Source organism: Indicator indicator, chromosome 4 (genome assembly GCF_027791375.1).
Source record: "Indicator indicator isolate 239-I01 chromosome 4, UM_Iind_1.1, whole genome shotgun sequence".
NCBI lineage: Eukaryota > Metazoa > Chordata > Aves > Piciformes > Indicatoridae > Indicator > Indicator indicator.
Genome location: NC_072013.1, coordinates 46,395,543 through 46,416,218, shown reverse-complemented (window position 1 = coordinate 46,416,218; position 20,676 = coordinate 46,395,543). Strand labels below are relative to the sequence as shown.

The 20,676-nt window shown below is 42.2% G+C and overlaps 1 protein-coding gene across 1 annotated transcript; it reads right to left on the bottom strand.

The window, feature by feature from the left end:
- Window positions 1-1,046: 1,046 nt before the first annotated feature.
- On the bottom strand, window positions 1,047-18,766 carry ZNF410 (zinc finger protein 410). The gene is made up of 9 exons (XM_054400293.1): window positions 18,734-18,766; window positions 10,064-10,199; window positions 9,535-9,768; window positions 8,741-8,932; window positions 7,442-7,601; window positions 6,448-6,629; window positions 3,267-3,356; window positions 2,016-2,141; window positions 1,047-1,483 (listed from the first exon to the last, which is right to left on the bottom strand). Exons 1-9 carry the CDS (start codon window positions 18,764-18,766, stop codon window positions 1,299-1,301), a joined length of 1,338 nt encoding a protein of 445 aa, XP_054256268.1. The 3' UTR covers window positions 1,047-1,298.
- Between the last annotated feature and the right edge of the window lie 1,910 nt (window positions 18,767-20,676).

Here is a 20,676-nt window from a genome sequence, read left to right as displayed (position 1 = left end):
ACTAAAATTGGCTGAAATTTACTAAAAGGCAATTTCCAAGTATGTGAAATTTAAAGGAAAACCTTAAGAAAGGGGGCACAAGGCCTTGACTTCAAATTAATGTATGGTATTATGCCACATCCCTTTAACAAATACTAAGGTGACATGCATGAATACAATAACAGATAAATACAAGTCTTAATACTGGTCCCTAAACAGAAATTACTAATGGTAATGAAAGCAAAAGCATCAAACTAAGTAACTGAAACTTACTAGTACCTTTCTGCTAAACCAAGTGTTGTTCTCAAGGAGTTTTGTAATCTCTTAATGTATCTCAAATATGGTATGGAAATAAGGAGTTTCAACTATTGCTCTGGATTTTTGTATTTTATGAAAATATTTGGTTATTTTTAAGTTTGAAGAATTACAGTCTGTTCCGATAACCTTTAAAAAATACTGTAGTAAAGAAGACATGTCACTGGAGCACCTTCCATCTACCAATGAGATGGTAACCAAATCACATCAGATCCTTCTGCAAGAACCTCCAAAATTACATCTTCATCAACATCAGCACTACTACATTCAGCTAGGGAGCAATAGAAGCCCAAAGTATTCTTTTCACACTGGAGCTGTTACAGACACAGTAGGTCAGCAAAGCTCTGTGTTCTTATTAATGCCAGTTTTGAAGAAAGTCTTTGGGTTAACAGAAAATTCAGAACATCTACATGGTAACACCAGGCTTGATATACCAAACACATTTGGGAGGAAAAACCTGGCTGGAGACAGCAGGAAAAAGAACATAGCAACTGTAATTAAATGATATCAAGTAGTACATTTATTTCAGATAGTAAGTCAGCTTCTGACAGTGAGATGTATTAGAATATAGTCTCTGAAGGTAAAGGATGGAAGGAAGGCCTGATACTCAATGTTTGTACAGTGCCTAGTATGAGGTCCTGGTCCTTAACTGGGGCTGCTGGGTGCTCCATCCAAAAAAAAAACCCAAAAAAAAAAATAAAACCCAAACAAAAAAAAACCAAACCAAACCAAAAAAATTTTAAAAATCCCACACTTCAGGCTTTAGGAGAATGGACTGCATAAAGAGTTTTGAAATGGCATTCCACAACGTGGGCTAAATGACACCTAAGCAGCAGACTTCACCTTCTAAGCTCTGTGAGAGACAAACTTGGTCCGGTAGGTCTTCTCCAACTCCAGTTTTATGATTCACTCTCCATCTACCCACCTGCTCTGCACAGTAAAAGCAATGTTCACTCGTTCCACTGCAACACAGTGAGCCTCTAGGAGGAATAATAGATCCCACTTCAGTCACCACATATAAGAGGGCGGAAAAAAGAGCAGCTGGTCTCACCCTCCTCTACTCCAATAATAGACTCAGTATCTGGCAGGTGCAGAGACTCAACACCAAGGCTGGGCTGAGAGTTCATGGAGATGAGATTCTTACTATGCACTGTAGATTCTTCCAGCAAACTGCTGCCCATCAGTGATTCTATTGTGGGGAAAAAAAAGGGTAAAACAAAATTCCTATGATGTAATGACACTGCAATATAAGACAGAATCCCTGCCCTGCTTCACATCACAGACGTCTTTTCTAGACACCTACTTTATCCATTCCTACACTTTGGGCATCCAGCACTACAGTGAATGGTTAACTTCTGTATTTATTCTTTTGAGCCTTAGTAATTGACATTGCATTAAAAAAATCCTAGACTGCTTACAAAAAGAATAAATAACCAAGGGCGTAAATTGTATGTAAAAACCCCAAAATAAACAAACTAAGAGTCACGCTAATTTTGTAAACAATAAACCTACCTGCCCTTTGACCACAATACAGGAATACGTCTTTGTCTTGTATCCTAGAAAAGGAGAGGATCTCCAACTGACTCCAACAGGATCAGTCTTTTATTCCTTACTGGCTTGTGGCCTCCTATTTTCAGGACAAACATCTTCCCCTTTCTGACCACCACTAATTCTTTCCTGCACCTCTCTCCCACAGAGAGTGTCTGTCCTCCCTCCCTTACCTGGCTGTTCTCGCTCCCTGCTGCCAGCTGTTCCAACTCGGGAGTGATGTTTCCTCATATGCACGTTTCTGCTACCACTCTGGGAAAATGTCTTCCCACAAATTTGGCACTGATGGGGCTTCACTCCTTGGAGTAGAAAGAGGAAAAAAATAGTCCAAGAATTACAAAACTGGGAATAAAAGACCTCATAAACTAAGCAGCAGATAATACTGATTTGAAATGGTTGTTGACACCACCAGCACTAATTATCAGTGGGGAAAAAAAAAAGAAATATTCCCAGCTCCTGGAGAGAAAATAGGGTCCTAGAAGAGAAGTGTTTTAGATATAAGTATTGTCAGCTGTTAGAAAACTCAAGCCTGAAGAGTAACATAAAGCCTTCATGTCTGATTTATAAGAAGGAACACGTTACTTGAAATCTCTTACTCAGTGACATGGAAATACTTGAGTCACAGATGTCCCATACCTAGAATAAAATGACCAAAAGCAAGGACACAGAACCAAGGAAGCTGTCTCCTGGCATCACACAAGAAACTGCAGTATCTGATTTACATTACTGAGCAGAGACAATATGATGACTTGCCCTTGTGAAAGGATTTACATTTTACAGGATAGTCTGTCATTTGCTTGGTACACCAAGTATGATGTCTGCACATTTGAGCTCAAGAGTATGAAAGCCAAGGAGACCAGGACACACACGAAGAACTCGGGTAGTCCAAAAGTTACTACCCCAATAAAATCTCCTCTTCCTCAAACAGCCACATTTATCATGTGCTGATGATACTTAAGATAAATCAAAACAGAAGACAGAAGCTTTGAAACACCTGTGAAATATATTTCCACCTATTATAAGTCTATAGTATTAAAAAATAAAGGAAAATTCTACCTACAGCAGAAACTTCCTCATGAGGGATTTCAGATTTGAATGGCTTTGATATACACTGGTGCTAGATTCTCTCTCTTAAATAATCACATGGCAGCTATGAAACTGATATCCAACTTCATGACATTTCAAAACAGTTTAAAAAACACATTCTAAAATGTAATTTGAGTAGAAATGTAAAATTCAGAAACAGAAACAACTGAAAAGATTGAAGTGTACAAGCTACAGGCACCACAGAGGAAACGATGGAATGCCATAGTCAGAAGTCCTGTAGAAACCAGGGAATTTTTCTTAAGGAAATAAAAATCTAGATTTTATAATAAAAATATTTTTCTCAGACAGGTCACAGAATACCAGATGAAGACTCTTACCTGAGTGGACAACCAAATGTTTCCGAAGGCTGGAGTATTCAGCAAAGGAGCGACCGCATCCCTGTGCCTCACACAGAAAGGGTTTTTCCCCTATAAGGGAAACGTAAGTTCTTAGATTTTGGGATCACAACTAGATCTGATTGTCCAAGTCTGAGAACAGCATGGAGATCTCTACCTCATTCTCCCTTTAGGCCTTACATGCAAGAACGTTCAACAGAAACTATGCTTGTGCTTCCTAAGGCTTTTACAGCACTCTCTTCATTAGCTTTCAAGAGGAAACACTGGCATTCTTTCTGAAATATTCTTAGATCATCATTCACTGAAGGGCCTGCTGTTTCTAAATAGATCTTTCAAGTATATAAATACCGAAAGAGAAATATAAAAGCACCTGGACTATGATACAGTTTCTATGTGCAATTCTTAACAACCAGCTGTTTCACACACTCTCAGGATCCTATTTCTTCTTCTGCCTCTCAGCACCAAAATTAACTATTATTAACTAGCCCATTTACTATTTCCCTTAATATCAGATTCTATAGTTTATTTCATATCAAGCTGAGCTTGCCAAAATCCTGTGAGAGATGAGTCATTTCTGTGTGAAGGAACAATTCAGGACACAGTTTGTCCTCACTGGCTGAAATTTGTTATTTTTATCTATCTCCACAGCTATTTTTGTATTTGTCCAAGTGATGATAAACTGGGAGGTGACTACAGTAATGCACTGCATTATAATGAAGCTGTTCTAAACATCCTCTTGATAAAGCCTTAAATAAAACCAGAGATAACTTTTGCCTTCAGCATCCCACTGAAGAACTCAAGTTTAACACTTGTGATTTCAAGTAGTCTAGTTAAAGAGTAGCAGGAAGCCCACAGGAGAGTAAACAAGCTAGGTGAGCTATTTCACTGTCTAACACGCACAATTCTGAGTAAACTTGCTTTTCTTTTTTTTTCTACTGCTGTTTTTTGCCTCAGCTTCTCATCTACTATGACATTCAACATATCTGAGCAAAAAGGATCAACACAGTATGTTTGGTTTGGCATTACAAAACTATGTAGCAGATTCTCAAACACCGATTGCACCTTCTGTCTTGCTATAAATATTTAAAACTTTGCAAGAAGGAAGAAAAACTACTGCTGACAAAAATAACAGCACACAGTTCCAGCTATTAGAAGCTTTAGATCCATTTACACCTGCAGTTCTATTAACACCTTGGGTCTGATCAAACTCCTAATTGCACTTTGGCAATTTTCAGTTAAGAAATTTATTTACACCTCCAGAAGCTACAATTCTGTGGGTCACAGAACACTTACTCTGTCATGGAGGACTGTGCATGTATCAGCTGGGCCTATTAACTTTATCTCCACCTTGGCTGGGAGCTTCAAGTGCAAAGGAAAAAAACTGCAAAAACTATAACTGCTGTTACCACAGTCTAAATTTTATCCCTGGTGTACATAAATACACTCCAACATCTGCCCCCAAACCATGTGCTCTAGCTAGACTGCAAAGTCTTTAAAATAGAAGCTTTTTGGTGTGTGTATCTCCAAGCCACACACCAGACGGTGGCGTTTAAGGCAGAAGGCACAAACAGCTGCTGGCAGCCCACATCTGTGATTGCATTTGACTAGAGGGGGCCTTGTGCTCTTGCAGTTGTCAAGGTCATTTTGAAATGTTAACCAACTGTAATGCAAAGCTACATTCCAAGCTCATCAGGGAATCTCTACCAATATTCTAAGAGGCCTGAACTGGCCTATTTGTTTAAGTGGTGGGATAACGCTGAGGCTTAAAACAAAAACCAAAACAAAACCAAAAATAACCTCCAAACGAAACTATCAGAATATTCACTATGAACTTTGCAAACGGTTAAATTGCTGATCATTTCATCAGTAACTCATGTGCCTTTATCACCTTTCTAGGAGAGAAACACCTAAAACACTTCATGCAGTTGTCAAGAGGCTGGTACACCAGCTTCTAAAAATATCAACAAAGTAGGATCAAATTCTCCAGAAGAGATAGCACAAACAAACCATGTTTGAAATACAGCAGTATGGGAAAAAAAAAATAAAGTTCTTGTTTTATTTAATACAAAAAGCTGAGCAAGAGTTGAAGAGTACACAGGCTCCGGCATATGGTAACATCTCAAATTAGCATTAGCACAAACAGAGCAGTTTGCATGCCAAAATGCTTTTAACTATTGCCTTTTTCTACTAGAAATTGATACTATATTTTTGCTACTCATTTCACTGTATTTCTTGCTTCCCTAAATTTCCCAAATGTAGTCATTCTACAAGTTCTACAAGCACCATAGAATCATAGAACAGTGTGGGCTGGAAGGGACCTCTGAAGGTCATCTAGTCCAACCCCCCCTGCAGTAAAAGCAGGGGCATCCTCAACTAGACCAGGCCACTCAGAGCCCTGTTGAGCCTCACCTTGAATATCTCCAGGGAAGGGGCCCCAACCACCTCCCTGGGCAACCTGCTCCAGTGTTCCACCACCCTCATAGTTAAGAACCTGTTCCTAGCATCCAATCTAAATCTGCTCTTCTCTCATTTGAAGCCATTGCCCCTTGTCTTATCACCACAGGCCTTTGTGAACAGTCTCTCTCCATCCTGCTTGTAGCCCCCTTCAGGTACTGGAAGGCTGCTGTTAGGTCTCCCCGGAGCCTTCTCTTCTCCAGGCTGAACAATCCCAGCACCACAGGTAATATAAGCTAGCTAGATTCCACCAGATGCCAGTACAGCTGTGACTGTCCACCAGGACTCCACACTGGAGAACTATCTAAACTGTTGTGCCTTTCAGGAATTTAAAACAGCTTCTTTACTAAAAATGATTACAGCAATCATGTTTACTAACTATTCCCTTAAGAACAGTCTTACCTCTCCTCAAAAACAACATACAATCCTCTCTCCATCAAAGAACCTGAGATTCGGAGAAAACCTTCAGAACATGGGTCTGAGCAGAGTACAGCACCATCATATATGGTATTTGAAGGGTGGAATTATACAGGACAGTAAAGGAGGTAAGCAGTAGATCAACATGAATTGATAGAAAAGAGACATTAGTAGAAGGCAAAGCTAAACAACATAATAGTCTCAAAAGTTTGAAGACGGAGGAGGAAATGGTTTATTCCTCAGTAAAGACCCCACCTCTGCAGACCACAAATAGGTGAGGTCTAAAACACACCAGTGTGAATTCGGAGGTGGTTCTTCAGATTTCCAGCGGTCGTGAACTGTTTCCCACAGCCCAGTTCTGTGCACACAAAGGGTTTTTCACCATTGTGAGTTCTCATGTGCACCTTCAGCCTCTGCAAGACGTAGAAACTTTTTCCACAGCCTTCTGCTGGGCAGGTGAAGGAGCGGTCGTTCCTAGAAAGCAACAGAAGAGCTGTTTCATTACCAGCTACTGCAGTGCATTTTTCATGAACACTTTTTAATTATTATTATTAAATAAAAAGCAAAAACATTTAAAACAATACTAATTGTATCACAAAAGGGAAATACTCAGATGAAGTGACCTAAATTAGTCCTAAGGAACTAGGTGTCTGGGTGGCCCACTGGAAGAGTTTGTTCGGGTAGTATCTTTCCAATCATATTACTTTGCCTATTCCCTACCTAGAATGATTTAGTAAAGCAGTGCAGGAATGTTGTGGAATTTCAGTCACTGGAGGGTCAAAAATTACTCAGTGTGTACATAACACATGCAATTACTGCTGGCCCTGTCTCAGGGCAAGGTTAGAGGCTCATGTCTATAGATTTCCTTCCCAGATTTTAAGCTTCATGTCCACAATTTACCTTAGAGACTGGTAATTTCTTAGCTAACAAACTATTAATTTGTTACAGCAAGCAACTTTGTTCAAGGACATATATAACCATGATATCATCCTACAAGTTCTAATGTTCACTATACCAGAGGTGATAGCAACACTCTTTATTGAGTACCTGTTAAAATACAAATATTCTAAGCCAAACCCTACCAAGGACCTGCAAAAATAACCTAAACACAGTCAAAGTGTTTCAACATAAATGACCTAAAGCAAGCAACAGGCCTAGCATTTCTAAGGACAACTCCAGGTTTTCACAGCTTTTCTGTACCAAAAATTAACACTACTCCAAACACAAAGCACCATTTTTCAAAGCTTTACTCTGCTCTGTGCAAGACACAGCTTTACTCTGCTCACCGATGTGTTTTCAGGTGATACTTGAAGTGAGCTGGCCACACAAATGTCCGGTCACAGCCCTCAACTGTGCACTTCAGCTTCCTTTCCACACGAGATAAATGAGGAATGGGGCTAGAGTCTTTCTGCTGCCCATCTCCTGAGCAAAGATGAACATTTTCACCTGGAAGAAAAAGCCCACCAAAAATCTAAAAACAGATACAGATTACTATACTGTGTCAAATTTAATAGACAAAGCCAGCATCACAGGAGATACAGGACTGCAAAGCAGGTATGTCCCTGGCTACTAACTGTTTACCATATCACAGAATATATCTGGTTGGAAGAGACCTCAAAGATCATCCAACCCTGCACTGAAAGGGTCAACACTAAACCATCTCCCTAAGCACCAAGTCCACATGATGTTTGAACACCCTCACTGCCCTGGGCAAACCATTCCAATGTTTCAGTGAAGAAATATTTCCTAATATCCTGCCCAAACCTCCCCTGGTATACCCTGTAACCATCCTCTAGTCCTGCCACTTGACACCAAGGAGAAGAGGCTGTCCCCCTGTTCATTCCTACCTCTGTTCAGGTAGTCGTAGAGAACAATGAAGTCTCCCCTCAGCCTCCTGTTCTCCAGACTGAACAACCCCAGCTCCCTCAGACACTCCTTGTAGGTCACATCCTAGTCTAGTGCACGACAGGGACCAAATCAAGATTTGCAAACCTTGCCATAAGCCATTCCCAACAAGCTGTCTTTACTGAAGCAGGTGCTACCAGACAAGGCTTATCATAAAAACAGAAAGCCAATGCAACATGCATCAAAACTATTAATATCAACCAAGAAACTTTAATTATCAGCCAGGAAACTCTTTCTGAGAGCATCTTAGCTCAGAAAAAACAAAACAAAAAAAACCAAACAAACAAAAAAATAGTGCAGTTGTTCATCCAGAAAGCTGACCTCCAAACCCACTGCAGCTAAGAAAGTATGAATTACAGTATGTATTAAAAAATAGAGTCTTGAAAGTGAAAATGAAAGCAGTCAGAAAGACACTCTTTAACATGTACCAAAGAACAGGCAGACAGTAATGGAACTGCTGGCTCCACTGAAGTTCATTCCCTGAGAAAAACTGAGGAGCCTATTTATACTGCAGAAAAAAAAATACATGGTTGTGCTGTATAAAACTGGCATTGGTGATTTGAAGATGTTAGTACAGGTTTTAAAAAAAAAAAAAAAGGCAAGAGAGAAATAAACAAGCTGAAGCTAGGGGCCTTGTATGGAACATTCAACTTTTGAGATAGAATCAGGGCATTTCATACCATTATTGCTTGCTTTGGCATTCTTAGCAAGCTGTGCCCGAGTGGCAGCAATCAAACTGTCATGGGCCAATTCTTGCACTCGCAGGAACCATGGAGTACTGCTGTCTGTGCTATCATGAGAGAGAAAGTCATTCCCAGAATCTTCTGCTTCATCTTGAACAAACACCAAGTGCTCTGCTGGAGACCCCAGCCCTAGAAAAGAAGACAACTTCATGAAACATAGTAATAATGTAAGAGAGGGACATTTCTTTTGCTTCCCAGAGCAAAAGAATCACAGTGCAGACTACAGTGCAACTACAGCATCATAGCACAGATGCAGCAGTTGCACTGTAGTCTGCACTGATCTCTATGTTTCACAAAGCTGTTGATGATTAAATGCTCCTGAAATATCCAATAACGCCCAGAAAATTTTTTGATCTTTCCCCTTCATAAGCAACATGGACATAGTTGCATCTCCTGCATTCTGTTAAGACATATCCAGACAGAATCACAGAAACATTCAGGTTGGAAAAGACCCTCAGGATCATCAAGTCCAACCAATAATCCTACTCTAAAAGGTTCACCCCTAAACTGTATCCCCACGTACCACATCCAAACCACCTTTAAACACATCCAGGGTTGGTGACTCAATCCCTTCCCTGGGCAGCACATTCCAATGCCTGACTACTCTTTCTGCAAAAAACTTTTCCTAATGTCCAGTCTAAACCTACCCAGTCATAGCTTGAGGCCATTCTATCACTAATTAGCTGTGAGAAGAGATCAGCACCAGCAGAGATGACAAACAGAAGAATTACCTGCTCTTGTTAGATTGAGAAGAATAAATGAAGTGCTGTCACTGGGCTGGAGGTCTTGCAATAAACTGGAAGTCTCTGGAGTTGACAGAAGTTCAGGTGATTTCTGTACATTCTGTGCCCTTGTTTCTTCTCCATCAGGGCCCACATTTACCTGAAGACTTCTCAAGACAGCAGATGAAGAAATATCTTTGGAAGAATTAGTGTGACTTGGAGAAGTGAGATCTCTTTCATCATCTAGTGAAGAAAGTGAAGTCAAAGTAAATGAAAAGTATAAATACACTATGACTAAAAGGTTGTCTGTGAAGTTATTTCTCTAATCAAAAAAAAAGCTTAGAACTTGAGAAAGATCAGGAGGAAGGAATTTTCTAACTAGTCAGCTTTCACTACTAAATGAGAAAAATTTTAGTCACCCTTCTGAACTTGTTCCATCTCTCAAATGCTTTATCAGCAAGAGGCAGTGGACCACAGCACACCGTAAAGACAGCTGTGTGAAGAGCACTACCGCAAAGATCCGACCCATAGATTTTACCTGGCAACATGAGTCTGTTGCATTCTGAGGTCTCAGTAACAGGAAGGAGAGAAAGACAGGTGATGTCTTTTGGCTCTGATTCCACCAGCCCTTGCCCCAGTGGAATAGAAGTGTTCTGAACAAACTGAACCAGCAGCTGAAAAAAAGATACTGAAGATTAGGTCAAAAGCAGCACAAAATGTTTAAACCAAATGATTGTTCCCTACTGTCTTGTAGGAAACACTGACTATAATCCCATGAATACTCATTGAAGCAAATAGAAGCTTTGCAATTTGCATTTGTTATTAGATAAAGATTAGATTTGTCACCTCTGAAGTACCTACAGAAATTCACGTTTCTTTTAACATACAATAAATAGCTCTGGATCATTGCAGAGTACTCTGAAGGTTAATTAAGTGTGGCAGTTTAGGTTGGGTGCCTCCTGTTACTGCCACATAAGCTACACCCCCAGTGTTCCGAGTGCCTACCCAATAAGGTGGACACAGGAAACAGCGTATTTCTACCCATAAATCCTGTGCCCTATAAATCCATCTGCAAAGTCATTCTCTCTCTCTTTCTTCCTTCTCTGCTCCCGTGGGAGATGCTTTCCTATCGGGTAACGGTGGGGGAGTATCTGAAGGCCTCTCAGGCCTGTCTAGGCCTAATGCCAGGAAGAGAAAGGAGGGGGAGCAGTCTCAGACCTGGCCAGCATGAGACGAGCCTAGCAGTGGGAGGGGGAAGAAAGCCCTGGGGGTTTGGGTAGGGTGGGGAGAAGGGAAGAACTGGGAAGCCTTTGAGTGTTATGTAAGGGGTATTCTTGTCACTATGCTTGTAGTTTTTTGTAGTTTCACCAATTGCTTTTCCATTTAAACTTTCCATCACTCTCCAATCTGTTTCTGTGAGTGTCATTCTTTTGTCCCTCTTGGGGCAAGAGAGGATCTGTCTGGCCCCAAACCAGCATATTAGGCTACATTCCTTTTTAATTAATTTTTTACCAAGACATATTTTACCAATATATGCCATTTTTTAAAGTGCATATTCCTTTTTCCATTCATCTTTTACCACCTGATACATTACTACACTCCAACCTTCCAAGTAAATGCTTTTCACACTCCATCTTTGGTACAACCATGGTCTTTAACTACTTAACTTAAAGAAAGTTTTGGGGTTTTGCTGGGTTTTTTTGTTGTTCATTTGTTTTAAGGAAAAAAAAAGGCAAGCAAAAGACTAGTTGCAAAGACATCCAGCCAATGGCTACTAAAAATAGGCAGATAATAATCAGAGGAGTAAGACTGGGATGACAAGGGGAAGAACACAGCCAGCCTTACCCATCCGTATCAGCTACTCTTAAGACCATAAAAGATTGGCAGTTAAAGTCATAGTCCTTAGTGTGAAGCCACCCACTAAGAGGATTCAACAGTAGAAACCCTCTCCAGAATACTATGCAAAATAAGGGAGACTACTGCATAAAGAGTTAGAGGACTTGTACTAGGATATACTCCCAGGGAAGGACTTTGGGACTACTAAATAAGAGATTTGGGGGTTGCACAAAGCTTATTACACATTGTTTTAAGGAAAAGACCAAAGACAGGAAAAGGAAGGAATTGAACTGGATCAAGGCAGAGCAACCACAAGGAAATGGAGAGGTGAGGATAAAAAAAAAACAGTACATCTTAGCAGGAAGTTGGTCCATTCAGTTGTCTGGCACAGCCTAACCATTGTGGACTGTTCTCGTAAAACACCATTCCTAACTGTTTTCTGCATGATCCCACTCTCTAGGGCTGTGTGTGTCATATGCTAGTGAATTCCAAGCCAGACTAGTTGGCAAGCAGAACAAGAAGTATGTGGACATAGCCTAGAGAAACCCATGAAGGTCTTCTGCAAGGCAGCAACCCTTGGAAACACAATTGGGTACTTCCTGCTGCCTGTGTTTATGTGGGCAAAGCTACAGCATCCTACCTGTGTTTATCTGTTTGGCACCAGTCACTTCTGTAGAGTGTGCACCTATTTGAAAATTGTACTAAACCTCACTAGTGGCTGGATCTAAAATCAGAAATAGGGAGCAGCCCTCATCTTGATGGACCTAATTGGGGAGTGATGCCCAAATCATTCAGTCACTCATTTTTAGCTATTCTTAACATCGGTTTAGCTCTGGCAACACAAAAATTACTCCTGGCTAACTCCAAAAAAATCTCAAGTTGTAAAAAGGGAACCTGACATTTGAAAGGGAATTTGAAGTCAGAGAAATGCCTTTCCTTAGCCTGAAAGTCTTTCCCATATTTAACCAAGTTCAGAGCAGCAAAGCATGTACCTTGTTTGTTCATTCTGTCCCCTTGACAACATCTCAGACTTTTGTTCAGACTGCTGGATATAATGCTGGACTCCCCTTTATCTCCAAGGCACTGAAATGAGACTCTCTTTTTTTTCCTGCTACCAGTGCCACAACATTTCATACTAAAATACTTTGATTAAAAAAAGGAAGTGCTGCTCGGAGTTAGAAGATAACACAGACCTTTTGCAACAGACTGAACTAATTCTTCTGTGAACTTCACAAGCTGTTTTTTTTTTTTTTTTAAACAATCATGGTCTCAAATCCCTCCCCTGTATAGAATTATACTTCTGAAGACCAGATAGGCTGAAAAGGATCAGTTATAACAGATCCAGGCACATACTCTGTATTTCAGAGAAAATGTCCCTCAAAAATCCATGTATATGGTCTATTTATTTGGATATAAGTTCTGTCAAACAGACTTACTCCCATACTCACATTCTCAAATTATTTTTAAAAACACAGATGAATGAAATGTGGAAAATAACACACCCAGAACTTAACCCTTAAGTCACCACTCCTTATCTCTAGGAAACTCCTTGACATAAAAATCACGTATTCTGCTGCTGTCTAGCAAACAACTGTGTGCAACAAGCTTCCTTTCTCTCTTTGGCATTTAGAAGGAAAATGTACAAGACAATTATTCAAAAGCTACTACCCTCATGGTGACTCGTTTTAGCATGTACTCATGCAGAGCATGCCTGTGCAGTGAGACGGTTCATCAGTAACAAAAGAACCAGAGTAAAAAAGCATTGTCTCTCCATGGTGTATTTCTGATTAAGACCCAATATTCACTAATAATTTAGTTATTTGGTATGTTTTAACTGTCTTAGTATTTCATTTGGAACTGGCAACCAATCTGAATTACTTCTATAGCTGACATCAGCCTTTAGAGCTCCTCCCACAACCGGACAATGTTCATTAAATCAAAAGAAACTGCAAAGAAAAGTTAACAGTTTGGGCTCTGATTTCTCTAGACTTATTTCCTCTCATGAAAACACTGGAAATATTGATACTTCCTCAAAGTTTTACCTTAGAGTTACTGCTGTCAGAGCCCTGAAGCTATAATTGCTCTGAGTGGTCTCACTTTGGGTCCCACTCACACCCACTCCCCAAAGGCTCCCTAGTCCCTTCGTGAGCTGTGTTGTAGGTTTTTCTGTCTCAAGCCTTGTCTCCTGGATTGACCTCACACTTCTACTGCATCAGTATCTCTGGTATGTCTAACTGGACTCTGGATAGATCCTAGGTGTGCCTCCTCCAGGGCTGTGGATGGACCCTGTTTTCAGCACCCACTTCTGCCTGCTGTGCTCAGGTGCTGCAGTATTGTGCCCAGCTCAATGAGGGCACTGCCTGGGCTGGCCTCACACTTGGTTCCCAGCTCACTCTCCTTTAAGAGCAGTCTGTCATGACTGGCAACTATGAACTTAAAAATTAAGTCTGAAGTCATTCAGATGCCACCTGAAGCCAGACTGCAGTTTGAAAGGTAAGCATTTTTTCCTCAGTAAAAGTACTGTCCCGCCACGTGTCAGTGTTTACAGCCACACATATCTGTACTGTCTACATGTGCATGGGCACATATTTGCAGTTCAGGCTCAGCCTCACGTCTCTGCACACCTGGGAACAGCCCATTGGTCTTGTCTGAAGGACTAGGAGAGGAGGAATCTCCCAGATGCTACAGCTGATCAAATCTCATAACCACATAATATCTGACATCACAAACAGGATCCAGATATGCTGAAAGTATTCCCAAGTCGGTGATTCTAGAACCCCTATGTGAAGGGACTGATCCTTCTGCAAACATGGCCAAAGTGATAAAATTTGTAACTAAGCAGACCGAATAACTTGGGGCACTTAAATAAGAATAATCAGGGAAACCTAACATACAGAATATTAACAGAATACAAAAGGAGTAAGAGATGCGAGGTAGCTTTACTCTATAGCAAATACATCCATTAGAATTTGAAGCAAATTTTGATATTGATAATTGCAAAAGCACATCCTCAAATTAAGAGATTTAAACTTTATAGGCCAGACATGACTTATACAGAGACAATCTATAAGCCTCAGGTGGACAAAATGGGCCAAGTTCAGCTGTATCTCACTATGAAGAATTATGTTTTTTTTCAGCTTTGCCATATCACCTTCTTGAATATACCCCTCCTTTTACTCCTTCTGCCAAAACACCTCAGAACTCTGAAAATCCTATAGGGGGAAAAAAAAAACCCAACAAAATCAAACACCCCAAAACCAACAAGGATTATCATATCAGCCAAAACAAAACACACAACAAAGTCTTACAGAAACAAATTAAAATATGCCTATCTGGGATGGACTGAGTTGGATTCCCTTCTGCAACAGATCCCCTTCACCAGGTGATTCAAAAGCCAAGAGCTGTCAGGGAGCTGCTTTATTGAAGGGGAGAGTGGCTGGGAGGGACAGGGCAGGAAGGTTCTTGGGCACTAACTTTCAGATCTATCCTCCCAGTGGACTGCTGGAGAGCTAGACTAGACTTGTACTCGATACAGTTTCTATCGGGGGGGAGGGAACCACGAAAAAATAGAGTTTAAGAAGGACAGTTAGAAGAGAGGAAGTGGGGGTGAGGAAAAGAAGCATTGAAACTGAAGGGTGTGGAAGGCAAGAGGCTCATTAGCTAGAAACTAGGACGCTCTCCTCCCATACAACCTCTGGAGAATAAACTCATTCACAAGAGTCTCTCCCTGCGAGGCACTGATGCGAGAGAGGCTGAAATACCTCCCCCTACTCCTTTTACAATAGCAAACTCAGATCAGAGCTGTAGTTCGCTTGGTCGTGCTAGACTTATCCCAGAGAGCAGACAGTACCCTGCAGCAGACCAGCGTGGTAGAGGTGGCTGGAAATACTTAAAATTGTAACAAATCACCCTGAAGGCTCAAAGCATGCAAAACACAGATCTTATCAGTTCCCCAAGGAATGCTGCTAATACAGCTTTGGGGGCAGGGAGTCCAGAAACAAAAGCAGATCTATCTGCTTGCACAAGCTGTCTCCAAACAACTTTGTAACATCCTATGAAAGGAGGATTCTGTTCTACAGAAGCATTAAAACATTTCCTGGCACGTTGGTGACTTCTTTAGGGATAAAATCGCTAGCAAAGAAGCTTATGCAATCCATCCATTTTGCGTTGATTAATATTATCTAGATGTTATACAAATACAGTTACCTCTTAATACATACATTTACTACGCGGTAGGGCATACAAAAGGACATCTGTGGCTATAAGAATTATGATGCCATGGCTCACCAGAGGATATAATGTGCAGGCAAACCACATGAAGTTTAATAAGGACAAGTGCAAGGTCCTACATCTGGGGAGAAATAACAACAGGCACCAGTACAGGTTAGGGGCTGCCCTGCTGGAAAGCAGCTCCACAGAGAAAGATCTTGGAGTGCTGGTGGACAGCAAGTTCTCCATGGAACAACAATGTGCTCTTGTGGCCAAGAGAGCCAATGGGATCCTGGGATGTATCAAGAAAGGTATCCAGCAGGTCTAAGGGAGGTTCTTCTCCCCCTCTACTCTGCCCTTCTGAGACCACACCTGGAATACTGTGTCCAGTTTTGGGCTCCCCAGTTCAAGAGAGACAGAGAACTGCTGCAGAGAATCCAAGGGAGAGCCATGAGGATGATTAGGGGACTTGAGCATCTCCCCTATGAAGGGAGACTGAGGGCCCTGGGGCTGTTTAGTCTTGAGAAGAGAAGACTGAGAGGGGATCTGATCAATGTCTATAAATATGTGAGGGGTGGGTGTCAAGTGGAGGGGGCCAGGCTCTTTTCAGTGGATCACAGTGATGAGACAAGGAACAATGGGTTCAAACTAGAACATAGAAGATTTCACGTCAACATGAGGAGAGACTTCTTTACAGTGAGGGTGACAGAGCCCTGGAACAGGCTGCCCAGGGGGGTTGTGGAGTCTCCTTCTCTGGAGAATTTCCATACCCACCTGGATACATCCCTATGCAGACTACCCTAAGTGATCCTGCTCTGGCAGGGGGGTTGGACCTGCTGATCTCTGGAGGTCCCTCCCAACTTCTGATATACTGTGATAAAAATCACAATTGACTTTCAGAAATACTTGAACTGCTACTTCGGAGAGATGCAAAAAAGGGCATCTCCCAGTTGCACATTAAGGGAGTAGGAAATAATACTAACCTAACATTCTCACAGTCAGAACCGTAAAGGGGGTGTGTATTCATTTGGTAACCAATGTTGCAAGTCAACCTCATTTTGTAGTATAAAATAGCCATGATCAAGAAGACAGCACCTATGAAAAGGATGCCTTCTGTAACCATTGTAGCTTTCACACATCCAGGGTGTTCCCACTGAAGAACAGCCCACTGTTCTGGGCATGCTGGAAGAAAATGCAACTCTGCTATGGGGAAACACAACTATTATGTAAACGTGCCTAATTAACAAATACCTTACTCGGGTCAAGAAGAGACACAGCCCATTTACAGCTTTTTATTTGAGGAACCAGAAAACAAGCATTTCAACTATTCCAACCCTTGGCTGTCAGAAAATCTATTGGAATCCACCCACTCACAGACTGCAGTAAAAGTCCCTCACCTTCTCTTTCAGACCTGGCATCAACCCAAGGCAAAGGAAAGGAAATCTTTGCAGCCCATGCTAAGACAACTCAGGGCTACTATAAATTTGAAGCTATTTTTCCTGAATAGCGTGGTTGGAAGGGTTTCAGCTGCTCTATTAATAAACAAATACCTTACCATGTCACCTGGGCTGTGACAAATTACCAAAATGTATCATAATTTTCTTTACAGCACCCGTTTAAAATACCTGTAATGTTGCATACAAACTGAAAAGGGACAGAAATAGAAATTTCAGTAAAACCAATTTAAGTTTAAAAACTTGCAAACTTCCTCAAAAGATACTTCATAGCAGTATTAAGTCTTCTGGCTCTAGGACCTTAGCCTTCTGAAGAGGTTAAGCTGAGAACCAGAAAAGCAAGGACACAAACTAATACAGTTCTCTGCACTTTTAAGTGGGATAATGTATAGAGAGCTGGCTAACAGCTATTCATCCTGAAAGACAAAGGCAAGAAAAGGGAAACATGATAAAATGAACACATGGGTCAACTGTGTTCAGTGTAATAATGTTGTATTTACCAAATTCTGATAACAGTTGCAAAGACCAGAAGCCCTCAGGCACTGATCAACAGACCACTACTGAAGTGAAATCTTGAAGAGGTTCAATGAGAACTTTTCTAACTGGGAAGAAAACAAAATTGTCTTAGGTGATAAGACCAAGCAAACTCAGTATCTGATGAAACAGGGACTGCACGATGTATAAAACTTATTATGTAATGTTCAGAGGGAGGATCAAAGGAGGCATCAAGTTGGGTAAGTGGAGAAAGAACCACAGGTCAGGGGAAGAGAAGAGATTCCTGTTGCGTGTTCAGTGGCTGCTGGTCAGTATGCTGCTGTGTTTGAGCACTGTGATCCTTTCTAATTACTAAACATATTCCTAAATATTCTACCTGAGTGTACTGCTAATGAACTTCTGATTGACTAACATGCGAGGAGAACACAACCATAACCTAAAAAAAAGAAAACAACCAAGATTCTAGCCAGATGGTGGATAAAAGTCTCTGGGTCTGGGCACATATACCAGAATGACTTTAGGCCTGTCAGAGACCAGAGACATGTGTGAATGTAAGCATGCAGGGGAGTTGAGTGATAAGGGCATATATATATTCCAATAACAAATTTTAGCATTGTTTGAGCTCACCTCTTAAAGGTATTAGTGTATGTGTTAATCTATTTGTGGCCAGCTGCATACACACACATGCATCACTGCAGTACCTTGGCTGTGCTACCAGCTGCACCTGGGAACAGTCCAGCAGCCTCACACTGAGCAGCCAGGAACACCTGAGTACTGCTGCCTACAGTGCTAGAACTTTTCAACTGCTTAAGAGAAACACAAGCCCTTTAAAAACCAGAACTGGCTGATGCTAACAGAATAATCCAGACTCCGCAAGACCAAGTCAAGTCAACTTGGTTTGAGGGAAGGAAGTAGTCAATACGGTAATTAATTCTATTCTTGTACCAGAAAGAACAACATCATAGTGAAAAAAATAATGTAACCTGAGAACAGGCAAGAGTACTGCCTGACACTTGAAAATGGGGGAAAAACACTACAGTATTTTTACAATTTTTTACAATTCAAATCAAAATATGGAAGCATTAGAAGATTCCACTGAAAACACTTTGAAAATTCTCAATATGTAAGAAACAGGCTGAGTAAACTCATTGAACTTTATCTAAGTGTTGCTGATAAACACTCCTGGGAACCAAACCCAGTTCATAATTGCTCACCTCAGGTTTGGATTCTAACTCATCCGATAACATTGATTCAAGTGTCCAATTCCTGCAGCTGTCCTCAGCAAGGCACAGTTGTTGTTTTTTTCAGTTCAGAAAGAACAACACTCCCTGCTTATTCTCATATTTTCCTAAGCGTAAAACAGTGTGGTGGTCCTTCTGCAAGAAGCTGTGTTGTGCAAATATTCACTTTAACCTAAACCAACAACAACAAAAAAGAAATATAAAGAGATAGAAACAAAAAAAAACTAAAGCAAAGCAAAAAGAAGGAAGCAGACGTTGCATGCAACTGTAAAATATACTTTGAACCACTGGGAAAACTCATTTACCCTGGTTCCTGCATTTTCATTGCCACTGAGTCAGCAAAAGAACATCCTAACACTACAAAACTGATTTTCAAAGGCTCTTTGCCACACTTTTTTTGCTATAGCTCATTTTCAAAGGAAAAAAAAAACAAATTGTTTGTCCTGGAAACTTAAGGGATCAACTGAAAAAAAATCACACAGAACATGCAAGTGATAAGGAGGCTGAATTCCCAGCCTGCAAAACAGTGGAATTATCAAACTGTTGGTGGAAGCCAACCATATAAAAACAACCTGTCACCATGAAACCTCTGCTTTTCTTGTCTGTTAAGATGTTATGTTTCTGTTTATGTGAAACATCTTGATGAACACAGGTAGGTTAGCAGTTATTTCACAAATACCCATACTCTGTTTCTTCTTTGGGCTACAAGGGAAAATGAGAACGTTCGGTGCCTACTGGGGAGGCACTCAGACACTAGCATAGGAAAAGAAAGCGAACTTCGTACAGTTCTTCTTCCCTTATTTCCATCATAATTACAAACCCACCGAATATATTTTAAAAAATTTATGAGAATACTGGATCAGTTAAAGAGAACCTAAAAGTCTTCCCCTAGCACTCCTGACACCAAGCTGTGGGGCACAAGATACCCCAACAGGAGCTTCACCTTCGACCGTGCAGGGACACGATAACAAGCACTCCGATACCAGGCACCCGGACCCACGCGCGGCAAACAGGGTTCGGGAACGTTCCCGCTCCTTCACCCGCTGCCCCTTCCCAGTCTGCTCCCGGCAGGGCGGGCTCCGAGCGACCCACGGGGACAAGAGCCGCGGCTGCCAGGCCCGGCTGCCCATACCTCAGCCAAGAGGGTACAGCGGCAGCCGGGCGGACACCAGACAGAGCCCTGCGGCAGGGAGTGGAAGACCTTGGTGGCACGGGGCAGGGCGGAGCGCCGAGGCCTGCCTCAGGCCGCGCCCCTCCCCCCTGCGGGGCAGGTGCACCACCCCTCCCGCGGCGGCAGCCGGCCCGTCGCCCTGAGGGACGCCCCCGACAGTAGGGGGAGCCAGGCCACCCACCCCTGCTCCCCGGACCGCTTGGCTCTTATGCCCCACAAAAGGCGACAAATCCGTGAAGAGCGCCCAGGCCCCCACCTCCCCCTCACCCGCCTTACCGGCATCTCAGCTGCCCGGATGTGACGGAACCTCCGACTGGAACTGCCGATGGCTCGGGGGTGTGCACCTCCCCCCCAGCTCGGTGGTGAGAGCCGTAAGGAGCGCCGCTTCCGGCCGCCACCGCCCCCAGTTCCGGCCGCCGTCAGGGCTCCGCGGCGGCTGCGCGGGCAGATATCGCTGCCCCGCCTCCCCGCGTGCCTGTACGCGGCAGCGCCGCCTCCCTTAGGGGGCCTCTCACTGTTCCGGTTGGGTACGGACTTCCTGAGGAACCTCCACAGGGATTAATGTTGTCCTGTGCGTGGGGTGCCCGCCTGCCCCGCGACCAGGGTTCTTGCCGTTTCTCTCAGCACCGAGAGACAAAACAGTCACAGCTCGGTGTCCGGGTTTTCCTCGGTTCCATCGCGGTCGTTACCAGGGCTGCAGAATACAGGGAGTTTCTTCAAACTAAATCACTGCAGCAAACGTGCT